The 26,505-nt window shown below is 42.5% G+C and overlaps 1 protein-coding gene across 1 annotated transcript; it reads right to left on the bottom strand.

Annotated features, from left to right (window-relative positions):
* Positions 1–1,699: 1,699 nt before the first annotated feature.
* slc9a1a (solute carrier family 9 member A1a) lies at positions 1,700–25,492 on the bottom strand (the record flags this gene model as incomplete). Its single annotated transcript, XM_079227113.1, has 13 exons — positions 1,700–1,977; positions 2,497–2,553; positions 2,814–2,895; positions 3,467–3,568; positions 3,992–4,118; positions 5,114–5,287; positions 5,604–5,674; positions 7,102–7,191; positions 9,552–9,754; positions 11,034–11,251; positions 12,724–12,974; positions 13,891–14,357; positions 25,201–25,492. The coding sequence occupies 13 exons, from the start codon at positions 25,490–25,492 to the stop codon at positions 1,700–1,702; spliced, it is 2,412 nt and encodes an 803-aa protein (XP_079083239.1).
* Positions 25,493–26,505: the final 1,013 nt, after the last annotated feature.

Raw genomic sequence — 26,505 nt, 5'->3', positions numbered from 1 at the left:
CATGCGTGTCCCCACTCGACTCCTTAGTGTATGACCTGCCTGATTGAATATATTTTGTGATCAAAGGGAGCAGCTGTAAAACGGTGGATAAACATATTTAATTTCCAATACGTTTTTCCTAATATAAGTCTCCCTTATTTTGTCATCTAAGCTTCTGTTTTAAAGCAGCAAAATCAGGACATGTTGGGTTTTCATCATCAGTAACTTAACACCTCCTCTTCCCTTCCCTTTGCGCTCGCTCGGAAGAGAAACTCCCATGTAGGGGAGGAAAATGATGGAGACCTATGTTTGATAAATTGTCCGGATTGAGTCCACGTGCTGTCCTCACCTCTCTGAGATCTAAACTCAATGAGAGCCAAGCCACCTCGGCATGTGGATCAGAGTCTGGAGTGTACAGACTTCACAGTTGATGCGTCCTGGCAGGATCGGATGACAATAGTCGCATTGAAAAGACAAGTGTAACCACAGCCATAAATATTTTAAGACGAGCGGATGGATTGTACAAACTAACCTTTGCTTGCCGCGTGAAAAGCGGAACAGTGATGTAGGGCACAAATGTTTCAAATGAGTAAAAACGCTGAAGAATGCAAATTGGCATGTAAAAGAGAGTAAGTAATGTTGTTCCGATATAATAAAGTCAGCTCATGTGCTCTGAAAGTCAAAAACATGGTGTGAAGGTGAGTGTTAGATGGGCACTTATTCAGCACATCAAGAGAGACAACTATTACTAACAACTCCACCACTACATGAGTTTAGCTTTAAAGGGTGTTCTCAAATTGAGGGAAAACACAAAATATCTCCACTGAACCGTGACACGACAATGTGTGATTTAACTTCAGAAGACTTGCATGATCACCGACATCAAAACATCTGCGCTACATCACTGGCTGTCTCGCGAGCTTCCCAAACACTCGGCTCCACGTTTGTCGGTCCAAACCGCCTCATACGACAGCGAGGAGTCGACAGGACCAGGCCGAAGGTCTGATGGCACGACTACGGAACACTGGGTCAAACTCAAACGCATGTTAGCACCCCTGAAAATAATAAGTTTTAAAAAAGAGACAAAAGATAACAATACACCGCGTGAAAAGGTTTGACAAGAAATAAGGCCAAATATTTGAACCCTCTAAATGTTTGAATATCCAGCGATTTCAAGTGACGGAACCGTGTCAGTGAGATATTGGTTTCAAATGAGCACCTTCAACTCAAGTGATATGGTTAAAAAAGAAAACTAGATTGCTTGGTTGATTCCATTTAGGACTTTGAGGCCCAGCATGTCTCAAAGAAGGTTTAAAGCTTTAAAAGACAGAAAAAACAACAACTATGCAGTTATTAAAAAAGGAAAACAGTCTGACGTGTAGAAATGATATTGCGTGACACTAAAACAGTCCAGACCTTTGGTAATGCATAGTTCTTTCCTGAATGTCTGAATGACTATCAACCATAAACTCCACAATCTCTCAGATTGAAGATGCTCCGATCCCGTCTAAAACAATACAGAGCAATGGTAATTACAAACTAATGACTCTTTTCTTTCTGCTCAGACAATCTCATTTTGTTTTTAGTTTTCGTGGTTATAGCAGTAGCAGTTTTGGCTTGTTTGGTGTCTGAACCAAAGAGATCATTTAGAGCAGAGCAGTGAAGCAGCCTTCTCTCCTCTAATAAGTGACCCCTCCCCCTCCATATCCAGGCTGCTGTATCAAGGCAGGAAAGGTTCGTCCTCCTCCTCGTCAGCGCTGGGGCCGGGGTCGCTCAGGCACCTCGTCATCTTCTGCTGTTCTCTGCCTCCGTCGGCCTCACCTGGCTTGTTAGGGCCACTCGGCTTCATCGTCAGGCCCTGGTCCTCCTGCTGCTTCTTCTTGGTCGCTCTGAACTCATCCATCAGGTTGATGGAGTCTGAAGACTGAGGAGAGGCGAGGTCCACCTGGATGGTCGGCACGCTGTCCGACGCCGGCTTCGCGCTGTAGGCTTGTGGGTCTGCAATATCAGGGAATTAACTTGACCGAGGCTTTAAAAAGGGATTACATATCATTACGACATTGCCATCAGCGTGCACGAACGTACGATGTACAAGGGGAGGAGAACCAGGGTCAACAAATATATTCAGGTCAACAACGCTACAATCACTGCACAAATTCGAGGCTGCAAGACCTTTTCAAATATGTCACGGCACAACGACAATAATGCAAAATGAGTCACAATGATATATGATGCAACACATGCTGGGAATAATTCCACTTTTAAGCGAGAACTTATGATGGAAAAACACAAGCTGAAATTCCAACATACATCATGATGGACTCTAATCTGTAAACAGCAAGGCTTTGTTTCTTAGCGATAATAAATCATCGGAGTTTGACCTCGACAACCATGTCACGAGATCTCGTTAGTGATGAACGAGCAATGAGTGTTAACGAGCAACATATCCGACACATGCATGTTAGCATCGCTGCTGGGTTATCACTACTCAAAATCTTCTCTACACTCACTACATACCTGGACAGCTTTTGTTTCCTTTCTGCTGCGGAGCAGGTTTGAAATCAGTATTTGTGCCTAAAATGAAACCACACACTGGTTTACATGCTGGCTGCCACATGCAAACATGTTTCCATCAGCGAGGAAATATCTGTTGCTGCAGGTGTGAAAAGTAGCAGCGCCATGAGAGCCTAACAAAATATAATGTCTCATCACCGTGGGTAATGAATCAGTGGCGTAATGAATTTTCTCTGACTGTTTTATGTGATTCCTTTCAGTATGACGGTGGAAGCTATCGAGTGTTTGCGCTCGGCCGTGGCTAAGAATGATGCGTTTACCTGAGGCCAGTCTGGCTCTGCACAAGGTCGGGGAGTCAGAGGGAGCAGCAGGCACCGTCAGGTAGTTATTCATGTCTTTTATCTGAGAACACACAGGGACACTGTTTGTTCATGGGATGATTTAGGCTCCTGCGTGTTTTCATGTAAACAGGAAATACACACTCTGCTTCATTCGATTGTTCGTAGTGCAGCAGCCAAACTCAAACAATTCGGTAATTGATTATTTATCAATATCTTAGAGAAACTTAATTCAAATTATGTGTCACTCAACCATGTGAATAAATCAGATCCCATTTGTGTTGCGAAAATGTGTTCAGGAGACTGAAGGAGGACTTTAATTAGAACACACATCATCATTTTGGCAAATCATTTAACCGCTGGTGGCCTGGTATGAAATGAGAAAAGCTGTTGTTCGTCTGTTGCTTCTGTGCTTCTCCTGGTTTTTTTCCTTCCTGGTTTATTACAAAGTGAATGTTCTAAAGTTTGTAACAGGCACACTCCTACGGTATCACAAAATCTCTTCTTCAGCACTGACTTGCATTTATTCAATCGTGCCATGACGAGGTGTCAATGAAATGTGATGACGCACACAGCTGGCTCAGACTCATTCCAGATTTAAGAGGCGTTGCCCTGGCACAGACTGATTATCATACCTGCTTCTCCAGCTCAATCATCTTCTGCTTCTTGATGAGGAAGTCACCGAAGCCATCCTCGAAAGGATCGGCCACCAGAGTATGTCTGTTGTAGGAGCGCAGCTGAGAGAGAAAAGGTACATAAAATGACTCAGTTTAAGAGGACAAACTAATGATTAACAAAAAAAAAGTTGAAACATATGAAAGAGGGAAGGTTTTGACACAGTTTGTTTATCTCAAAGACCTGCAGAAGTTATGATTAAAATGCATTTGTGTCCTTTACTCAGATCATGATGACCACAAGGGAAAATCAAAGAGAAGTGCTTTTCTGTGTCCCTAAACATCAAAGTCAGTATTAGTCGATGTATGAGCACAGCTACTGATTTAATTACAAATCTGTAACAATCAATACACTACATTGTAGTCTAATACCACTTTGTTTATCAGTGCAAATCAATATGAACAGTGATATGCTCTGAACTCCCGGTAATGCAATCAACGCATCTTTAGCGCATAACCGTCTCATTGTTCATGCGGCAGTGTTACCCTTAGGCGTGTCTTCTGCAGGTTGCTCCTGAGGATCTTCCTGATCTCCTCCTCTCGGCCTTTCGGCATCTGCGGCAGAGCTCTCTCCACGGGCTTGGCAGGAGGAGGCTTCTTGGGCTGGATGTTTCTGAGAAAAATGCAGAAAAAAAGTCAGGACTATCATAGTTTGTCTGCCGTGAGTGCGTTTGTCAAGACACATGACAAATTCTTCATGTTCATTTGTTCATGAGTGAAAAAAGAAGATTCTGAACACCGGGGATCTCTTCCAGTTTATCCAACTTTCTCCAGCATTTACTTGCAATAAGTAAAGAATGGCTCTCACACTGTGTATTAAAACGGACCAATGCTTAATTTAGCAATGAATCAATGTGAAATTAATGAGACCTGTGCAGCTGCTTAAGGTAGTTAAACACATTTTTATTTGAAGGTTACAGCAATTAAGCATTCTGAGTGATGATAACCAAACACTCCTCGCTCACTCGGGGCATTGCAACGTAGCGTTGGTGATGGTGACAGTGTTGTTGATGTAATGCTCGCAACAAAACAACTGTAACACATCAGTCCTCGTCAAAGAACAATCAACCTTCCAGTCATCAGGCAGCCTCTCTACCGTGAAACCCACCATGACACCTTTGGATGACAGTAATGTTGTGGTTTTAAGGGAGATTCACTTAAAGAGAGTTTCCGTCTGTCTACCTCTGAAGAAAGAAATGAAAGCCATGAAGTCATTAAAGCCATGCACTGTTTAAGGTAATGTAAAACAACATTCAAAAATACAACTGTTGCTTCCTGTTCCATTTTTAGCTTTGACAGAAACTACTGTGGTGGTACTGTGTGGAGTTGGTTGAGACTAAACTCAGGGCTAAAATAGAGGGATTACTGGTGTTACATTCATCAGGTGGACACAAACATGACCTCCAAATGAATTATAATGTTGCTCTGTAACTGCTGGATTTGTAATTAAGTAACTATTTGCTTACAATTTGGCCAAATCAACAAGGTGACGACTTGTCAATATTCGGTTCATAACTTGTTTCTGCTGCCCCCAAGTGGCCAGAACAATATTTTATATTTACTTGGGACGGTTTGGTTTTCTGAGAATGAGTGTGTCCTCATACTTACTGCATGGAAACTGTGGATGGCATAGAAGCTGGCAGTTTAACTCCTCCGCTCTCCACCAGCTCAATGGCCTGTTTCATCTCCATCTTGTGGTAGAAGGCGATGAGCTGCGGCTCCTTGGAGCGTTCGCCGGCTATCAGGCACTTCTTCACATACTTCTTGTTGAAGCGGTTCAGTCTGGAAGGAAGAGGATGAGTTACGGATGAAGAACAGAGACAAGGGGCAAAGACAGTCGTGGGAGCAGCAACGGGAGAGATGTGAGAGGTTTGACACATGGTGCACATTAGAGGAAAATAAAATGTGGAGCCAAAGTTATTGTGCCTCTCAAGGGTTAGATCTAACAGCTGATTATGACAGAAAATGTACCATTTTGAAGATGGATATATAAAAAGCAAAAATACAAAACTCTTTATCGTTACAATTTCTCTCAGTGAAATATATATATTTTATTATTCTCCAATGATCGCAAAAGTTGTGACTGTTAAGTTCATACTTGTCCTTCCAGTGATGGTGTCCATAGTGTCCACAAATGTCCTCGATTCCAGTTAGTAGGTGGTCAAGGAACTGGGGATAAAAAGAGGCAAACAAAAAAAGACTAAGACACACTTTCTATACGACCCTCTGCCTTCTCTGTGGAGTATTTTAATATATTGAAAAAGACACAATATTTGTGTAGCTTGCGCTAAACACAACTTTCTCGGGGCCCATGTTACATCTGCTGTAGTACATATGCCATTTAATTGGCCAAAGACAGTTTTTCTTTTAAAGCTACTTCACTTTTTTCCCAATGTCTCCACTTATCGGCAAAATGTGAAATGTGTTTTTTGGGTGATGATGATGCTGGGAGAAAACCAGCAGCAGCCAGGTGACTGATCGGACCGCGTTTATGAGCCTCTTCAGATAAATGTGCCGATGCCTTCGTTGCTCAGACTGCAGTCGGCCGCAGGTCGCCCCTGGTGCTCTGACCGTAGCTATGGAAACAGGTCATTAAGCAGAGCCACAGACTTTACTTCTGCTCTGTCAGAAGAGACTGATTTATTGAGAGACTGCCCAGCACTGCGTGGGTGGCAGTGGAAAAAGTAATTTAAAAAAAAGTGGCAACAGTATGTAAAGTTTCTCTAGATCACCAAGGGTGAGATAATACAGCGATACAGGTACACATGCTGCTGTCCGTCTGCTAAAAGGGCTTTTGTTTTTACCCATCTATAAAAAATATCTAAAGGTTATGCTCATCTGAAAGCCTCTTGATAAACAAATACACGGTTAACAGCGATCTATACAAAATATATTTCCGGGCTATGATTCCCTATTCAATCACAAAAATATCGTGATCATATGATAACAGCTCATCACCTAGGTCGTGATACCGTGATGCCATTGTGAGCGACATGTCTTAATAGCGCAGTTTTGTTACGTCATCCCCACTCCGATTACCAAATACAGCTAGTAAAAAAAGTGTGTGCTCATCTGAGCTGTATCTACTCTTGTGGAGCACAGTGGTCACTCATGGATGCGTTTGAGTACCAGAAACTGTGGATACAAGACGCTGTGTGTATGAATGTTATATTTAACGGTCATGTTCTAATCTTTGGATTGACATTCACTGCGCTGTACAAGTACATACTGTACAATACAATCAATGAGATGAAGTACCACCACACAGCCAGTAGGTGGAAGCAGCAATCAAGAAATGGCCTCAGAGGCTCGTTAACAGTACAGTAACAGAACATCAATCTGACTTTGGAAGTCGAGTGGCGTGAACTTGGCTTTACTAGAAAAAGGACGCCACATTTTACATGAATACAACAGAAGGGAATATATAATAGTATCCCGTCAATTTATTGTTTTGTGGTATAAAACAGTTCAAACCATTTGAACATCTTATGTATCAACTGCATACCAAAAGGCTCTGGGTTATTAATACGTATGAACCGTCAAGAAGTCATCAGCTTCTGATCAGGCTGAGGGTGGCTGGAGGTCAAAGGTCTTACCTGGGTGTGGATTTCCTCATTAATCGTCCGCTTGGCCTCCTGTTTCTTCTTCACCGCCAGAAGCTCCACAAGGGGCTGGATGGTCATGCCCTGCAAGAGGGATGAGAGGAACAGAGCATTATTCATTATTCACCTCCTGACCTCAGCTAAAGGAGAGAAACAGGCTCTTATCATCAACTCTACGGTATGCAAGAAGGAAATGAGGAGGATTAAAAACTGGTTTGTGTAACGTTTTGTAATCTTCCAGTGTGTCAGACTGACTGGAACACAGAAACCACCATACTCTGATAACTGATATCTGTCACACCTTCCCTGGCAAACTTCCCAAACCTGTTGTTGTTTCCGTCACAGCACTTTAGTGAGTGACAACATGGAAAGTTGCAGATTTCAGCTTTAAAGATCTGAATCTGTAACAAATCTGCAAAACCCACGCCCCAGTAAGAGAAGCACAGTGAAATCCCTCTCGTCATTACAGAGAGACGTTTCTTTCAAGAAATTCACCCCCACCCTATACAGGATATTAGCTAGAGAGAGCAAGACATATTTTTGTACTGGAGCGCACCCATGTTTATTTCTACTGTTAAGTGGGGCATTTGGACACAATGGTCTCTGGGGATTGAATCGTTTTCGTTTCCACTGTGTCAACCGGCCATTTGAGGAACTGCAGTTTTTGGCACTTTCGTTTGGCTTCATTTCTCAGCACCGGTGGTCGCCGCTCGGGGAAATGTGATTGTAAACACACTCAGCTGATTGAAGTGCTTACATTAACAACAACTACTTTGATTGAGTGTGTGTACACATTTTGTGTTTGTTCCTGTGTAAAATGGTTGGAAAGCACCACAACTGGTGTGTTTCCAACTATGCATCTTATGTTGATAAACAAACAACTCAGACAAAAAGATTACGTTACGTTCTGGCACCAAAACCTTTTTTTAACTTTTACTTTGATTTTAGAAACTGGAAAAAGGTTTTAATTTAGGGGTGTGTGTGTGTGTGTGTGTGTTCGCGCCTGTCTGCACCTAAAAGCTCCAGTGTATCATTCTGCTTCTTAAAGAGATTAAGCCGACCGTCTGGTTAACTGTAATGGCCTAAAGTGGTTGACAGAAGATGCCTGCTCTTTAATAATACCCAGTCATGCATGCAGAGGAACCTACACTTTTACCACCTCATCATGTATATTTCAGTTCAACCACAATAAACACAAGAATTTTCAATAACAACATGTATTCCTTCACCCCTGAACGAGAGGAATGTAAATATGTCATGGGTATCCAGAATGTTTGAGCACCTGCTTGATATGAACAATAGTTACAACAACCAATGACGACTAAGCAGACAATTCAACATCGGCCAGAATCTTAACTGGTTATACTATAATAAAGTATTCAGAAGTAATCCAACACAAGAGAGGACATATCATCCATTAGGATATTAAACGTCTATTATATTACATGAAAAAAGGTCATATAGATCATGATTATTTTGATTTAAAAAATACTCTCAAAGAGTCATACTTATAAATAACTCCACATTGCAGGTGAAAGAGGCCTCTACCCTCCTGGTCTGCATCCGTCTCAGCATCAGACTGAAAGTGCTGAATCCAGCAGCATCAATAAAACATGTTTCTGATCTCACCTTTGAGGAGAGACGACATATCTTCGGGGTTTTATTTTAGCTGCCTCCATTCTGGATCCAAACCACCTCCACAAACGCTCCTACAGTTTCACTAGAGAACTGGTTTATCGGACAGGACAGGGCAGAGGCTTAAAATGTATGAAGTCATTGCCTGTTTGTTTATGTATGTTATGTTTATGTGGACTCTGTTAAAAAAACAACAACAGCAGGAAAGGGTCTCTACATAAAACCAGATGTTATTCCTTCTGCCTCTGTTTTTGATGTGGTGCCTTAATTAGCCCCCCTGCCTGCCTGATGGAGGCATACTTTAGAGGAGAAGCTGAAATCACATTTTCCCAAACCAGCTGGATCTGTTTACTTCAAGACCAAGAACGTCCGACCACTTAGTGCAACGTTGAATGGATCTGTTTTTTCTAGGAATGCAAATACATGAGCGTACCATTGATGTTTTCACCTCAGCATGACCAGTACAATGAACAAGATTTACAACGTCTAATTCAATGGTCGCAAATACAACTGAGCTAGATTGGTTTTCCATCAGTGTGTTCTAACAGTGATGAAAGTAAAAACTCAAACTAGACTTACTGTAAAAAATATACTACACAAAATAGATTGGTTAAAGTACAAACCGTGTGAATAAAATGTTGTCTCTGACTTGGAATAATGCATGAGTGGCCAAACAGTACTTTAATATTTTCACTGTTCGCTTTGCACTGTGCATTGATTGTGGTCACGATGACATGCCATTATAAGGGTTAGACCCGAGGAACGTCCGTTTACAACAAAGCAGGACAAACTAAACTGGGTGCTCTTACCTGAACAAAGACCGTGAAGAAGATAACGGTGATGATGGCAGTCAGGAACATGTCCCTCAAGGGAAAGTGATTCTTGTCAAGCAGGAAGCCAAGAGAGAAGGCGATGGCACCTCGCAGGCCACCGTAGGCCACAATGAACTGGTCCTTGGTCGTCAGTTTGACTATGCGGAACTTGTTGATCACGTAGGTCAGACCAACCACACCTGGGGAGGACAATGTCATGAGAATGTGAGGTTTGTGACTTTGTGGGCGTGTAATAGACGTCGGTCAAACAGCGCTCTCTCTGACCTTTACCGATGACTTTGCTTGCCAATAAGTTAATACAAGAAAGATGTCAAATAAAAACACTTTCTGTAACTAGATTTTTCAATGTCTCCATCTTTCAAACAGCCATTGTTTACATTAATAAAACTATAAAAGCCAGCATACAAGACGTGACACTAAGACCATCACAGTTATAATCACATCTGCTTTTGCCCCAAATACCATGTGTGGTAATGCATTGCCACCTTCTTAAAATCAATCAGTACTTGCAGACATGAGGTCATTTTGGACAGCCCATCTCAAACAAAGTCTGCTATTTGAAGTTAATATGACAAAAAAAACAATTGCTGCCTGGAGGATAAAAAAAAAAATCTGAACTCTAAGGCATACTTTGGAAAGTAGTACTGCAAAATATACGTGGTTTCTAGTGAGCCACCTAAAACCTCTACAAAACATCAGAATGTCTCTCTGACAGGAGAAGAGCCACTGGAATTCTCATATGTCTCATGTGATGCAAGCAACGTGATAGAAAACCAACGTGCGTTATTACTGACTTCAGTCACAGACAGCATGTTTGTGTTTTGCAACATTTGCTCAAAGCCTCATCAGCTCTTCAGGCAGAGAATATCACATAAAGAACTCAGTATTGATCGCCTCAAGACACCTTATCATTCTTTCACTTTCAGTTTCTCTCTCCAACGAGAATGAATATGACAAATTATGAACGGGAGGACTTGTGACAGCCTGAAGTCAACCCGGAAATCCTTGGCGAGGCTCCTTCTCACACACCCTTTTCCCTTTTTTTGAATAAAATGACTTTTTACATAGACACCCTTTCTGTGTATATCACAGCCCAATTCAAAGGGCTCTAAAACACATTCATCTCCTTAGAAGATATATAAATACAAAGCAACTCGTTTTTGTTGCGCTTTTTGATTTGCATTGAAGCCCAGTTGATGACAAACCTGTTAAATCAAAAGCACTTCAAGATGAACTTTCAAGTGACTGTTTCTTTCATGATTAATCGATAAAAGCCAACCACATCATCAAAAAGATTTTGCGCGAATTAACCCCAAAAACTGAAAATAAAACAAACCAACAACACTTCCTCTGTTGAAGATTAACAGTTTCCTCCTCATGCAGTATTGCTACACAACCCAGCCTGACACCACTATGTTTACATGACAAAGTTGTGAGAATCACTGCAGCAGAGCTGACCTATGACCCGTGACACCAGACACAGAATGACAGTGACGGTGACGAAGGTCCAGTTCCATTCGTGAGGTCCGTCCACCGTGGCCACACCCAGAAAGATGAAGATTAGTGTCTCGCTGACGCTGCTCCACATTTTTAAGAAGTACTTGATGGTGGTGTGGGACTTGTGGGATATATTGGCCTCCACATAGGGTCGCATCGTAGCGCCACAAGCTATTAACCTGGAAGGAGAAGAGGCAGATGTTTACTCAAATGACATATATAAACAAACATAAAATATTTTCATAGTTTCCAAATCAAATTTGTTGTAAATGTCAGATGTCATAAACAATTAAACACTGTTGAACAATGAAGCCAAGTAGAAATAATAAATGTCAGAAATGTGTATATGGGAAACGCCTTTAGAAGGAGGGGTGGTTTTACGTGAGTCGTCAGCAGCAGTAGCATCAGAGGTTTCCTCTAAAAAGGAGCGCTGGAGATACCAAGAGTTCCAAACTGATTTTGGAAACATGTGACACCAACAAAAGATGTCTTCCTCCCCGTCTGGTGGCCACTTCTCTATTTCATTCTGGTGTCATGCTATGTTTCTGAGTCAAATGTGTAGAGGCCAGAAATGAACGGCAACCATTTCTCATAAGCCTCAGTGGCTACTAGTTTGGTTCTGAAGACTTTAGGGAACTATGAAAGGAATTCATACCAGTAAGCTGTTTCGCCTCTTCTTTCTTCTTTGTAAATCCCTATACAAATCTAGTTTTTGAAGTGAGGAGCAAGGAGGCAGCCACAGGCTTTGGAAGAGTTTGTCCTTGAAGCTTCACCTCATCCGGCCCTGAGATTCAGTAAATCATCCCCTCCAGGCCACAACATCAATAACTCCTAACACCTTAACCAGAAAATAGATTGAAAAATACCGTAGGAGCAAATGAGAAACGGCACCTCAGAGAATGTGGGGATGCCAATAAATTAAGGCTTGGTTTAGGTGACTTTGGATCAGATTCATTCCTCATCTTGCTGGTTAGACGGATCTGCCAAGATGTACAGTTGAGACACTGTCAGGGCAATGACTGAAATAGGTTTTCCCTGCAGTGGCAAGGTTGTACATAGACCATGACATTTCACCACTGAGGGAAGATTTGCATACTAAAATCATGTGATGCAAGAGGGACGTCCCTGAGACAGCTGGAGTATTTCACAGATACCAGAGCTCACATGACACACTAGATACTAAATTTGTAAATGTGGAACCTGTATGAAGAAGCTCACACACTCGACAAAAGCACAGAACTATTCCCCTTATGGATACTAGGACGAACCATGCTGACAATCCATGATCTCACTGTTCTAACAGCCTTTAAAGACGTCTAATGAAAGCATACGTATGTATGCATATGTAAAAGAGAGTAATTAGGTCCATTTTGCTGAGATACACACCAATAGTGTTGCTAAAAACTGTAAACTATGAGATGCTTAAAGATGCATGAGGTGAACTCTGTTCCTCAGGAAAACTAATACAGGTTGTTTTTTAAAAACATGAACCTTAAAATATGAATATGGAATAGATACAGTAAAGTGGTGTGAAAATGACACTTGAGTTGTACAGAAAAAGAACATTGACTGTGCACAGTACATTCTGAAAATGTGTAGTTCCCTCTAAACCTCCCTAATAATTGATATAATTACCCATCCCCAAACTTACGCCATGATGCCAGAGAGGTGGAACATCTCAGCTGACAGGTAGGCCATGTAGCTGTACACGAAGACAAAAAGTGGTTCTATGACACGCGTGTGGGAGGTGAAGCGTGAGGTGAAGGCGGCCAGGAACCCATAGATAGCTCCCACTAGAACGCCACCCAACGCAACCACGAAGAAAGAGATGATTCCCAGGACACTGTCCAAGATCGTCACTGAGCCGGCACCTGAATACTCCTCAAACAGGTGGTATAACACCTAGGAGAAGGAGTAGGGGTAGATCACATTAGAAATAAAGTAACGGGATGTTGATAGGATGATGAACAAATGTTTAGTGCATCTCATACACCCGTATGATTCTCTGAATCTAAAAAACAGAGGTAAAAGATAATACATTGGTTATAATTATTGGCAAATTGTCATGTTCTTACTTACTGAAAATGCATTTTGACCTTGTGGAAACTGAGCACATCCTATAACTGTTCGGAAAGGGAAAACACACATTTTTTTTCTTGTACCAAATGGATTAAGAAATTTGTTCTGTACTAAGCATTTACTATGTCCTGTAATGCCAGACAGGATAATCATGCAGATCGACTGCCAAGAGCTACAAGAATGATGAGCTCTCACCAGACCCTGTACTCAAAACGGCTTGTGTCAATGATGACACAGTGACGACCAGCTTGTTTAGGTGTGTGACACACTCGACACACTCACACAAGTGTTTTGCGATAAAAACACAGGTTGTTGAAACTAAAGTTGGTGCCTTCGGTAGCTATGATGCTTAAGTAACTGTATAACTGAGTAGTTATAAGAATGATTTAATTTAACAACCTGATCTGGTGATAAAACCCAGGGACTGAGTTTTTAGCTGCTTCCCTGACTGCTGAGCTAAACAACGCTTCCGTTTTAATCTACAAATTACTTGATGATGCTCTTCATAAGGAGACAATGTCAATGTTCCTCTGGTCACTAGAGTTACAACTAACACCCAATTATGTCTGTTAAGCTATATGAGCCTCTGATGGCTACAACAAACGGTTCACACCTCGGCATATGTATTCCTACTCTACAAGTCTACCTCATTGGTGAAACAGTAAATGCATTCTCTCAAAAACAAATGGAAGCAGGAAAGCCTGCTCCCAGCCTCGTATTTCTTGTTTTGGTCACTCACCACAGTGACAGCATCGTTGAGCAGCGATTCGCCAAACACCAGGATGTGCAACAGCTCATTGATGTGAATCTCCTCAAACACGGCCAGCACAGCAACAGGATCCACAGCCGAGATGATGGAGCCGAACAGCAGACAGGGCAGGAGCTCAAGCGTGTAGAGAATGGACATAGGCTGCATCTGGCACACTGCATACAGCAGACCTCCGACGAAGAAGGTGTTCCACAAGGTCCCCACGACAGCAAACATCAGGATCGTGCCCAGGTTCTCCATGAAGGGACGGATGGGCAGGAAGTAGCCGGCATCCAGGATGATAGGCGGCAGCAGGCAGAGGAAGAACAATTTGGAGTCCAGCACTGGGGGAACCTTTTCTCCGGCTAGTTTGATGAGCCCTCCCACAAGCAGACCCACCACAATCAACAGGCAGCTCTCTGGCACAATACCGGACAGGCGAGGAATCAGGTGGAACCCTGGGAAAATGGATGGACAAAAAGAACATGAGATGTGGCGGCATGGAGGAAGACAAAGAACAAGAATGAGGAAGTGATTTACCTGAACATCAAATTGTCTGATTTATTGCTTTAGGCCTGAACAGTGTCTTGAGTCTGTGTATGTGCGTGTGTACTGGAATTGTTCCCAATGTTTTTGCCAACTGAATACTAGCGACACAAAATTACAAGAGTAATCAGCTGTGACATACCACACTTCTTTGAGGCCTAGCACCATCTTGGCAGCAAATTCTAACTTCTGTGGGACTTTCCTGCTCCCTTTTTTCGACTATTTCCCGTCTGTAAAAGAACACTTTTAAAGAACGGATGTTCTCAGCATGTGCTTAACATATAAATAAATTGGTATCTCCAGTCTTGAAGGTGTGTAGTAGAGTTACTGGTGTGGCACGTGGCTCACACACACAATGGCCTTAGGAATTCTTGAAGGAAAAAATGGAAATAATATGCAAAACATGAATTGTAGAAAGATCTCATAGGACAAGTCAGCAAGTCATGGCTGCCCACATTCAGGAGATCACAAGACTAGTAGAAACGTGCTGGCAGTGAAATGAAAAGAGAATCTTCCAACTTCTATTTGTTTTCTCGTTCACGTTCTAATCCAATTTTGGAGGAGTCCCACGTAACTGAAATAACCTTTTGCAATTTTGTACTATTGCTTGGGGCCGCATGGCTCACATGTCACAGCACAAGCAGCTCTATGGGAAAACATGAGATATTGTTTCTGTTTATGCAGTGCACTCCTAAAGTATGAACACAGACCAGACTATATACACAGTGCGGTGACGTGACAACTGCAGCCTGTGCTTAAATAGTAAACAAAAGAAGCTGAAGACTTCAAAGAGACGGCAGCGTGCATCGCATAGTGGGAGGTTTTTCCCCCGGCTATATTTACTCTACACTACGGCGGCACATGGACATCAATTTCGAGCTGGCACTGTATCAGTTAACCACATGCTGCATTAACACTGACACACAAACACAAATATGAACCAAGTAGGGCTACATGCTCACACACAGGCTAAGCAACCTTAGAGGGGCAAAGAATAAGTGATAATAAATTAAATAGACATAAAACATATGGTAGAAGCTCAGCGCAAGAAATGGCTCCCGCTTTGCATTACATACCCCAAAAGGATCAAATGCCCTTGTGAATGACACAATAAGACTTGTACATTGCAGCCCGTTTGTAAGTAAGTCAATATGAGAGACAGACACAGAGGGATCAACGTGGTAATTGAGCCATGTCACCAGGTTGTTCTTCACATCCCACCCTAATCTACAGCTGTTCACCCGTCTACCCCGAAAGTTTTAGATTCAAATGGAGGAACATAATTTGAACCCATGTTGTTGTTACAAGCTTGGATCAAAGCACACACGTTAAACTATCAATAAGCACCATCACGTCAAAGTTGAAGCTCTTCAGTACAACAGCGGCAGTGACCATCTGGCACAGTAGCCACAGGGTGTGTTCCCTCCTGAGCGGAGAGGGGGAGGGCCCGGCAGGTGAACAGCTCAGGCCGGCTCCAGTTTGCTTACACATAAATGATGATGGTGGAGCAGCTAATTCACTTACTAACATTGTTATGTAATAGGCAGGCGGCAACCTCCGCGTCTGGTAAGTGAAGCCAATGCGGACGTGCCTTAAACTTGTATTCTTTCTAATAGCCAGCAGGGGGCGATTCCTCTGGTTGCCAAACGACGTCCATTCAACGAAAAATACTTCTCACTTGATTTATTACCTCAGTAAACATTGTAAACATGAGTTTTATCATATCAATCACTAGTTTCAAGTCTTCTTTAATACAGCATGATGTTCATTTAGTAAATTATTGGGAAATAGACATATCAGGGTATGCTTTAGGTCACGGCTACCTTGAGTTATACATTACATTTCACTGACGCTTTTATCCAAAGCAACTTAGATTTGTACTCTATACACTGTAGACACAGCAATGGGGAGCAATTTGGGGTTAAGTGTCTTCCTCAAGGACACATCGACATGGACTAGTGGAGATGGGGATCGAACCACCGATCCTCTGATTGAAAGACAGGCATGCTAACCACTGAGCCACAGTCAGCTACATCTTTAGACCTTTCACGGTGTGTTTTCAGTTAATAAAAGTTAATTGCAAATCTTTTGGTTGCTTAAAAATGTCTTACTCAGCGTTCGGTTCAACTTAGCTCCACCCTCTCGTCGTGTCCCTTCTGGTAGCATCAGAAATTCTCTGTAGGAATACAAGATATTGGCGGTGGGGGAGGGCTGTTCATACCCTTTTACTGTTCCAGCACACAAGCTAAACAAGTGCATGCCTATGGATTGTGCAGCTGCATGCGGCTGTAACCCAGGAGCTTTGAGGAAAGATAGTGAGGGAGTCTTTGTCTTAAATGGTCTAAGGAGACCTAATTCACTCACAGTGAGACGTCAGAGACTGAGTGCTCATCTCTTTTCGATGCCACAGAGGCTTCGCAGTCAGGTGGGTTAACACATATATTCTGTGAGAACGGCTTGAAATACAGTAAACAGAAACTTTATGTGCTCTCCCCCCTGAAGGCTTATATGGCGAGCAGGATGTAAATTCCACAGCTAGTTTCGAGACTATCGAAACAGCACAATGCCTCTTCTGAAGAAAGCATCAATCTGCTTACTGGAGGCTTCACAATGAACCATAAATTAGCACCATAAATTAGCACATTATAGTTCACAGTGTCTTAACTCCCTATACACTGTTACATAATTAATAGGCTGTGTCTAAGTGTTTGAGACTTCCAACACCGCAGAGATCTCTGTTCAGTGTGGGGGACCCCAGATCTCAGTCCCTCCAGCACACCTCCAGCAAGCTAATTGGTTCCCAGTTGAACAGAACAGGCTACAGTGACAGGCCTTCCACAGAATGTATGATAATGTTTTACATAATTCTGCCAGTATTAGCTTTATTACATAGGCATGTAAAGAATTGCAAAGAATTCAGAGATTCCCCACTTCACAATTTAAATGTAGCAACACTTCATGTATGTACATGAGGTAAGCTGAAGACTTTATGCGTGTATGGTTATCTTTTATGGAAGACAAGCATGTTCACCTGTTGCAGACGTCAACGCTTACAACAAGGTGTTATGATATTTATTTAAAACACGATCTAAAAACGAAGAGCATTTACTTCTCCCAGCCAGACTTTGAGAGCAGAAGGGCTCTACATTTCTCAGAAAACATATTGCATGTGTTTGAAAAAGAAGTATCCTCTGTAAACACCTGAAAAAAAGTTAGAGCCACTACTGAACGGCAACGGACCAATATTATCTAAGAACTGATAAGGCGGCAAACTCAGGGTCTGATAAGTCAGGGGCAGAAGTACCTTAAACTGGCATTCTTTCGAATAGCTAGCAGGGTGTGATCTGTATAGTTGTAAGGAGAAGACAGATTGTCTAGAAGTCTATGAGGAAAGGTCCCTACTTCTAACTTGATGTATTGCCTCAGTAAACATTGTAAACATTAGATGATGGTCTAAATCGCTAGTTTCAGTACAGCATTATGGTCATTTAGTAAATAATGCTCCCATTCAAAGTAAAATATACGATAAAGCAGAGTATACTTCAGGGCGTGGCTACCTTGTGATTGACAACATTATACGGTCTGGGATTCATCAGGTTGACTTGACTATAAACACAAGGCTTTTTTTCAGCAAAGTCCACAGGGACTGCTTCCAGTGGTAGACAGGGTTTCATAAATCCTCCATACACCCAATCACTTACACTAGTAAGTGCTCTAGTTATACAAACGTCTGTTAGCCACTAAGCAGCCAAAGGAAGACCTTCTGGTAATGCAGAGCTTTTTGATACTCATGATAGAACTATCCATACTTCAAAGCTCTGCTAACAAAAAGTATAACTAAATAGGGAAACCAAGGGGGTATTATTATTAGGACAAGAAGTCCCATGATTCCTTGTGTTAAGTGACCTTCTAAATGACATGAAGTAATGAAGCTGAGCCAAGGGACTTCTGGCTCCCAGCTTTCACTCCCTGAATCATGATCCATAAATAGGCCACACCACACTGGAATTTTAAGTTGAATCAGGCAATTAAAGATCACACAGGTATATGAAGACTGTGATCATCTTTTTAAAATAGTATCAACACACCATCTTAAGTTCTGTTAGGGGGTTCCTGTCAAGGGTTCCATACCAAATAAATATTATTGCGTATGAGAATCCACATCAAAGCCTCACAATTCTCATATTTCAATATAAGATAAATCCTAAATAAGTCACAGTGGGTTCTTACATTCTTGAGTCTGAACATTTTGTGAAAATGTGGTATTTTAGTCTCAGGCTCACCTCAGCATAAGCTGTGGAATACAACTCAGAAGCTCACAGGGGAATATCCTTTCAATTCTCAAATGTAGAAAGCACCTGAACTGTACAAATGGCCAAGCCCTGCAAGGAAATCCATTTACACAAATCCTCCAATAATAAGGAGGACAGTGAAGTTCTCGAGGGAAGAGCAAACAGGTCATGACTGGCTGGACCTAAACGTATTACTGCTGGTGCCTTAAGCAGTAGCACACTCACCACTGGATCCAAGAATGACTCATTCTAAATGACCCATTATCGTTCATGGGTGACCAGGAGGGACAAGTGAAGACTGTGCATGCCGGACAACCAGGAAGAGAATTACACAAGAGGCCCTTTCGGCATCAATGCTGATCCTTTTAAAAATTATCAACACATGCAGGACCCAGGACAAAAGGCTCAGTGGAGGACAGACGTTTCCAACCAAGGCTATGTGGCGACAGTTCACACATTCTTAAATGTGTCCAGCGTGAGTCCAATTATGGTCTTCAGTGCTCATCAGTGAAGAGCCATGCCGCAGGAGATAAGATAAGTGAAAAGGAGGGCTGTGAACTTCAAAGAGCAACTCGTGCCACACAACTGCAATGCTGTCAAGACTTAAGTATGAAAGAGACAGGCATTAAGTGGACTCAATGGAAGAAGAAAAAAACACAGTACATGGAAGGATTTTTGTGCCCGAGTCTTAATCTGTAAGATCAGGCGGTTCATTTTGGCTGCTTGTCAATAATGGCAGCCACTGTGTCCTTTCCCTGTTCCCCCCTGAGTGCCTTTATGCAGCAAGGTTATTGAAAGCCAGTAAAGGGTAACAGCCGTCTCACTTCTGCATGTGTACCCAGTGTCAGCACAGCCTGGTACCGCTACACACAAGATAATTTCCAAGCCAGGAATTGTGTCCCGTTGCCAGGTGACTAATTGTACACTGCTGGCAACCAAATATGCTGGACTAAGCAAGCACAAAAGAGAGAATACATTGAAACAGTCGCTTTGTTGAAGAAGGTGATTAATGATGCGTTGGTTTGATTCTTTACCTCGGATTTGAGATGGCAAACTGTCTGGCGGGCGTTCCAACACCATGGCACATAGATTCCAATAAGGTCAAGATACACATTTATTTCAGAGCGACGCCGGCCTTGTCCCTGACAACAGTGCTGTGTAAAAACTACGCTTTTGTGTGTCATTGTTTGATGCAGATCATTGTGCTCCTCGAGTTGCTTGTGGAAGTGCAGTGTTGGTTTAAATTATTAATAAAGGCCTGCTGCTGTTGGTATATTCCAGTATGATCCCTGATGCCATATCTGCACAACAATACCGGCTCACATGGGTGACTCCTCACGTGGTCATGATTCTAAGCAACAGAAATGTGTGATCCTCACTATAATTCACAAGCACATCTTCCACTACAACTACTGAATGGAGTAGAATCCAGTGATGGTATCGAATGTCAGTTACAAGCAATACTGTACAAAGGCCTTCTAGGCATAACGTTTAGTTAGTCTGGTGTTTCAAAGATAAGAAAGTGAAAAGATAGAAACAATTTAAGATTTGGCATGGGAGGGAAACAACGTTAGTAAAAACACTGTAGTAGATCCATCATTATAAGATTGTCTTATAATGGGAATCGTGTATTCTTAGTTGTATTTTATATTTTAGTGAACTGGTTTACAAATATATATGTGCAAACCATCTTATCCTGCAGTGGGGTACTGGGGGGTTTACAAAGCAAATGGCATAAGAACCCCCGTACCTGGTGTCAAGTAATCAATCACTTGTGTGGACAGGTAATAAATTAAGGGCAGGACGAAGACAGTTAGATGTTTCGATTCCCACGCTGACTCAGTCCCTTTGCTACAGTCTTTAACCACATGTTCCTTTGCAACCCCCACCGTTCCTCTCTTATATGTGAATTGTCACTCTTCAGTGTATCCTTATAGAGACTCATAATGACTCTGTAACGGTGGCTCTTCTCTGCGCAGGGAATAAATGATTACATAGACAAGTTCTGGTTTCATGATATTCGTTATTTCAGCTTAAAAAGACTCAAAGCAAAATTTGGCGTCACAGTCTTGAGTCTGACAAGAAATGGTCTTGTTCCATGGGAACGACAACAATATTTCAGATAAGACAGTTATTTCTATGATGTAAAGAGTCCAAGCCACCGGTCTAATGATGAACAGATACCGGTGTCAACAGCAACCACTAATTGTGAGAACGTCCTTCGCTATGACACCTTGAATGGTGATTACTGTTTGCAACCCTGGGCACGGAATGAAGAAACATTGAAACCATTCAATATTCATTGTTGCTTTGGAATACAATTACATCAATTGGATTGAGTGTTTATGGAATTATATAAAATGGGAGGCAAAATACATATACTTCTAAGATTAAGGGCATGTACACGTTTTATTCTTGAAGAACACTTGTGTGCAAAGCCATAACCTAAATAACACATTCAAGATAAGATGTGTATAGCTTGTGACGCATTTACTCAAGCTTTACCAAGGGTGTGGCTTTTAATGATGGGCCTGGAATCTTTCCCACGCTGCCTTTATCGATAAGGACAATAGTATGGCCCTTATCTCGAAATGGGTTTGCCAAAACCTATAATGTAGGACTCCACTACAACAAATGAGTTACTTAAACTTACCCATAGAGAGTCATGCAGTCTTACACTGCAAATGTATAAGACACATGTTGGTTGATTTCAGTGCTTTGCTTCAAATGCTAATTTCATCAACAAAATGTGATTGATTAGAAAAGTATAGTAACTGTAGCAGGAGATACTAGGAGGGACACATCTTGCCCAATAATGGGTATACAGAGGGTTTATTGTTCAACCCAGTGATTCTGATAATGTCTCCCACCTTAGATATCATCTACTTTAGATAAAGAAACCCTTTAAGGAGCGGGCAGGTTTGTAGTGAACCATTTACTCAACACAAACAAGCTGAACAATTGCAACATTCTTGAAACAGTATTAATCAAGAGATAATGGGTCTAAGAAAATTAAACCTGTGCAGTTTACAAATTCAACAACACACTGTGAAATGTTTTACCAGTCTTTTCTGGTAATTACGAGACAAAAAACAATCTGCAGCTATGCAGTTCCTCAGGTGTAAGAGTAAGAAGGAACCACAGGAATGAGAAAATTTTTTTATAAAATCAATGATTATTAAAACAACTGTTTTTTTCCCTGCACACACACACAAGAAAATCAAGATATGGAATAAAATAAGAAATGTCACAGGAAAGGCTAAGAGGCTACAGGCTCATACAACAGACCTGACCTTTACATGAAGAGAAAAACAAACAATTCCAAAAAAGAAAAAAAGTAAACTAAGATAACAAAATCCTGAAAAATACAACAAAAAGAAATGTCAACAAGAAGCACACATAATGGGCCTGAAAAACTAACCAGTAGTATCCAACTGAAACCGATAAATACATGACAAACAACACTTTTTCAATGAATCTTGGTAAAACATCAATGTTCAACACTGACTCTGCTACTGAAGTTACAATTCTAGATTTCCATTGAATACGAGCCATATCTTACTCCTTAACATTGACAAAGGACACTAAGTTATCACTTTCAAAATATGCACTTGTATGCACACTCATAGTTTCACTACCAAACCTCTGGAACCTGCATGTACCTACGCTGTCCCAGGAATGAGTAAGTATAGTATTTTGCATTTCCCCTTCTGTCACCTCATACTGTCTAAGAAGAAACACCAACAACAAACAATAACGAAGAACCTGATTGTTATGACTGTTTTTTATATCTGTATTTCCCCTTAGGCACTTCTACTGACTATATGTGCTTAAATAGTTAGCACTTTTAGACAAATGTAGGGAGTATAGCATACACAGAAATTGTCATTTCGTGCTTTACCTATAATTACAAATAATACAGTTAATAATAAACAAAGCTTGCATTGACAACCCAATATGTGCACTGTCACAGCATTCTCAACAAGCATGCTAATAAAACTGCTGCACGGCTAATAACATGGTCATGACCGGACTATTAAATCACTGCAAGCCTAGAATTGTCTGGCTGCTGTTGTATTGTTTATCTGATTCAACACTCTCCATAAAGTTACTAGCAATCACACATGTTTTCAATTCTTGCATAACAGATTCAGAGAGCATCACAAATTAAATAGATACTACTTTTTCAATTCACTTTTGACTATTTAGCCGATGCTCACTCCCCCCCCACTCCTACTCATTGGAATGCAGCTTCATTTAATGAATCAAGGAAGCAGGTCCAACTTCCACGACAAAAGAAGAAAACTACACTCAGATAACAGCAACTCTGTGTCACACACACCCTCTCTTCAAACAGTTTGATCAGTTTTGAATTGTAAATGGAAGGTGAGACTAACTGCACTTGCAAGACAAGTTACACAGCCCTTGGCTTGAAGGAGGGAGACACTTGCGTATTGCGAGTGTGAACATTATCAGGTCTGACAAAACCGAAAGGTCAATATAAAGTCGGAACCTGGTGGATGTTTGATGTGGCTATAAAACGTAATAAGCATTACATTCTGCTACAGTGTGCCAAGTAAGTCTTGTTTTATGAGATTCTTGCTACATATTACATTCACAAAAATAAATTGGAATAAGGTCATTTAGATAACGGCATAGCTTGTTAGCATTAATTCTTCCTGATTATACCCAACAACCTTTCAAACACAACCTTCTCCTAAACACTGAGGATTCCTTTATGACGACTGTATAGCAGGTTTCCAGTGATAATTACAGCTTTTAAGTCAGAGGTTGAAAAATAATTGTTATTCATGAGGGGTACTGGTCTGTAGCCTAATTACGGGAGACAAAACAGAAGATGTCTCGTAAATATAAGGACCGTACCAGCCGGGGCATATTCTTTAAATGACATCCCCTGGGTTTTGATTTATATGAAAAGCTTCTGCACCAGGCATAATCAATTCAGAAAAGATTGCAAAAATAAGGACAGATAGGCACCATTCACAGTGACAGGGTTGCTGAATAGATAAATGGACTGTGCGGAGTTGCTTTTAGGCTTGTAAGATATGAACCAGTAGTTTTGCCATGGCTGAGCAATGTAACAGCTACTTTGAATTACCCGCTGCCCATTTTCAGTCACCCTGGGATAATCAGAGGCTTAAGGTCACTGCTGTCAGTGTGCACACTCATCACGCCTCATTTCTTTTCTGACTCCCCTTTACTTCCTGAAGCTCCATCCTTCCTTTAACTCACTCCCCTCTCTCCATTTTCCTAATCTCTCATTTTCACCCCATGCCCTTGAGCTGCGCCCTAACAGAGAGCCACCCGAGCCAGGCGGTCCCTCTCTGCCAGCCCCTTCCCCGTAGACACCGGGCTTCTCGCCCAGACAGGGAGGCAGTATCCTCCCCGGCTACCGGCTGGTGCTCAGTCAGGCCCTTGATGTCACAGGCAACTGACGAGCTGCTGGCTCTCGGAAAAAGACAGCAGGGGACAATGCAGTGTTTTGTGGAAAGCACAATGCGAGGAGGCCTTGATGACAGCACAGTATAGAAAAGAAAGGGGAAACGAACGAGAGCACAGAGGTGTGGAGAAAGGAGGGGCCACAAAGAATGAGGAAACGGGAAACACTAAAGCAACAGAGGAAAGTGAAGAGCTGGACAGAAGCCTTGCATTAGGTGTCTGAGTTGGGAACAATCGTTTGAAGTGATTCAACTCAAATTTAGATTTTGAGACCTCTTTCGTGACAATGCCTCAAGGCTTTGGCTCACGACAGCGCAGCAGGAAGTTCCACTGTCTTGAAAACTGGCAAAATAGTTGCGGTGCAACATCCAGACCGCTGCACCAAGGTGCTTAGTCATCACTGTATCAAGCAGGAAGGGCATCGCGAGCAAAAGACCCTCTCCACACGAGGCCGACAGATAGGATGAGAAACCTGCGTGACAAGCGGTATAGATCCGCCAGCTAAACTGAGCTATTTTGGTCCGACTTGCTACGTGAGCATAACAGTGGCGTCTTTCATTGGCAAGTCAGCAGGCAGCAGGTTGGACTGGTGGACAGAGATTATCTTGTCACTGTAAAGTGACTGGGTTTTGATCTTTCTGTCAATCATTGTAAACCCATTAAAAGATGTGTTGTGATCCCTGTGGATTTATCTGAACCCAGTCTTCAAGGTTCAAGGTTTTTATTTAGCCCTTTGTGCCTAGACTAATAGTCCAGACACATTGGTTCAACATGTGGTTTTGATTTTAAAGACCTGTCTGATAAAAACAGACAATACTTTGATTTGTTTTGATATTGTAGTGACATGCAGACAATTGTGCGTCTGAACAACTTGCTGCAAAATGTGTTAACTTACTTGCAATGACTACACCTGTGGCCAACCTTATGCCTAACCGAACCCTGATCTCGCATTTCCTGGATAAGCTGAACAAAATAATGTGCGTGACATTCACGCGATACTCACCTAATTTCATCAACGAGGCCAGCAGCACCCATAGCGAGATTTCAAAGGGAGTGTGGATGTGGTGGTAGTCGAGGCTGAGCACAGGGAAAGCCTTTTTAGTGTAGTTCTCTCTTTGGGACGTCGCTTTGTGGCTGTCAACCTCTTCCTGCTGGCTGGTATCCGGAGAGCTGGCGGCTCCAAGAGGACGCACGGAGCCCTCGAGTAACACCAAAACCACCAGCAGGAGCAGTCCCCGCTCCGGTAAACTCTTACCGGTGCCGGCCCGGCCGCGTGAACCTATCCTCGAAGGCATGTTGTCGAAACACACACACACACACACACACACACACACACACACACACACACACACGCACACACACACACACACACGCACGCACACACACACACACACACACAAAGCGATGTAATTTGAAAAGAAATGAGATAATAAAAAGTCAGCAAGTTCGAGGAAGTTGAACGCAACTTCGTAATGTAACGTGAGTCAGGTTGACCAACTCTTCAACCGGCGACCTGCGGGCGGTTGGACCAGTTCAGACCGAACCAACCGTCCATTCCGTCAGGTGACGTGGGGCTAGCTTGACTGACAGCGCCGCTGTAGCCAGGTAAACAGTCCCAGCCACGCAGGCCGTTGAGAGAAAGCAGGAAACGCCAAGATGTTTGAGAGTTTCTTTTTTTTGTTCTTTCTTTCTTTTACACAACAGCACAGACAACTCTGCTATTAAAAACAAGCCGAGCCGGGTCAGGGGTTGTTGGGTTATTGTTGTTTTTACAACGTTGTTCCACAAGTTTCTGTGTCAGTGCCTGTCAATGTCTTCCTCGGAGAAATGTGGTTGAAGCTGGAGGCGAGCGAGACACAGCGGCATCCTATCCACGCCTCTTCTTCCCTCCGACTGCCCGGGAAATAACACGTCCGTGGGGCGGCGATGCTCAGATACTGACCTTGAAGAGAAGCCACGCTGCAGCCACATTGCATTTTGCCGCGCGCCCTATGCGTTTCAACTTTTTGATATTAACGTCCGCGTATGCGGCTATTCCACCGTGTCCCCAGGATGACAAGACCTTGGTCGGTCGGGGGCTCAGCCCAGAAGGAGGATGAGAGGCGGGCGAGGAAGGGGGGTCGGGGGTGACTTTGGGTGTGCTCCACCCGGGCTGCAGAGGCTCGTCCCAGGTTGATGTCAAGGCAAGTGGCGACTGCTCTCGTCTGCGGTGGTGTTTAGCTTCATACAACCTTCAAAACGCACACCCCTTCGCGGAGGTTTGGTGGATGGGAGGAGGAGAAGGGAGGAGGAGGAGTGGAGTGGAAAG

This window comes from Taurulus bubalis, assembly GCF_910589615.1.
Source record: "Taurulus bubalis genome assembly, chromosome: 12".
Taxonomy (NCBI): Eukaryota; Metazoa; Chordata; class Actinopteri; order Perciformes; family Cottidae; genus Taurulus; species Taurulus bubalis.
The sequence above is the reverse complement of the archived record's forward strand: the minus strand, read 5'-3'. Positions and strand labels throughout refer to the sequence as shown.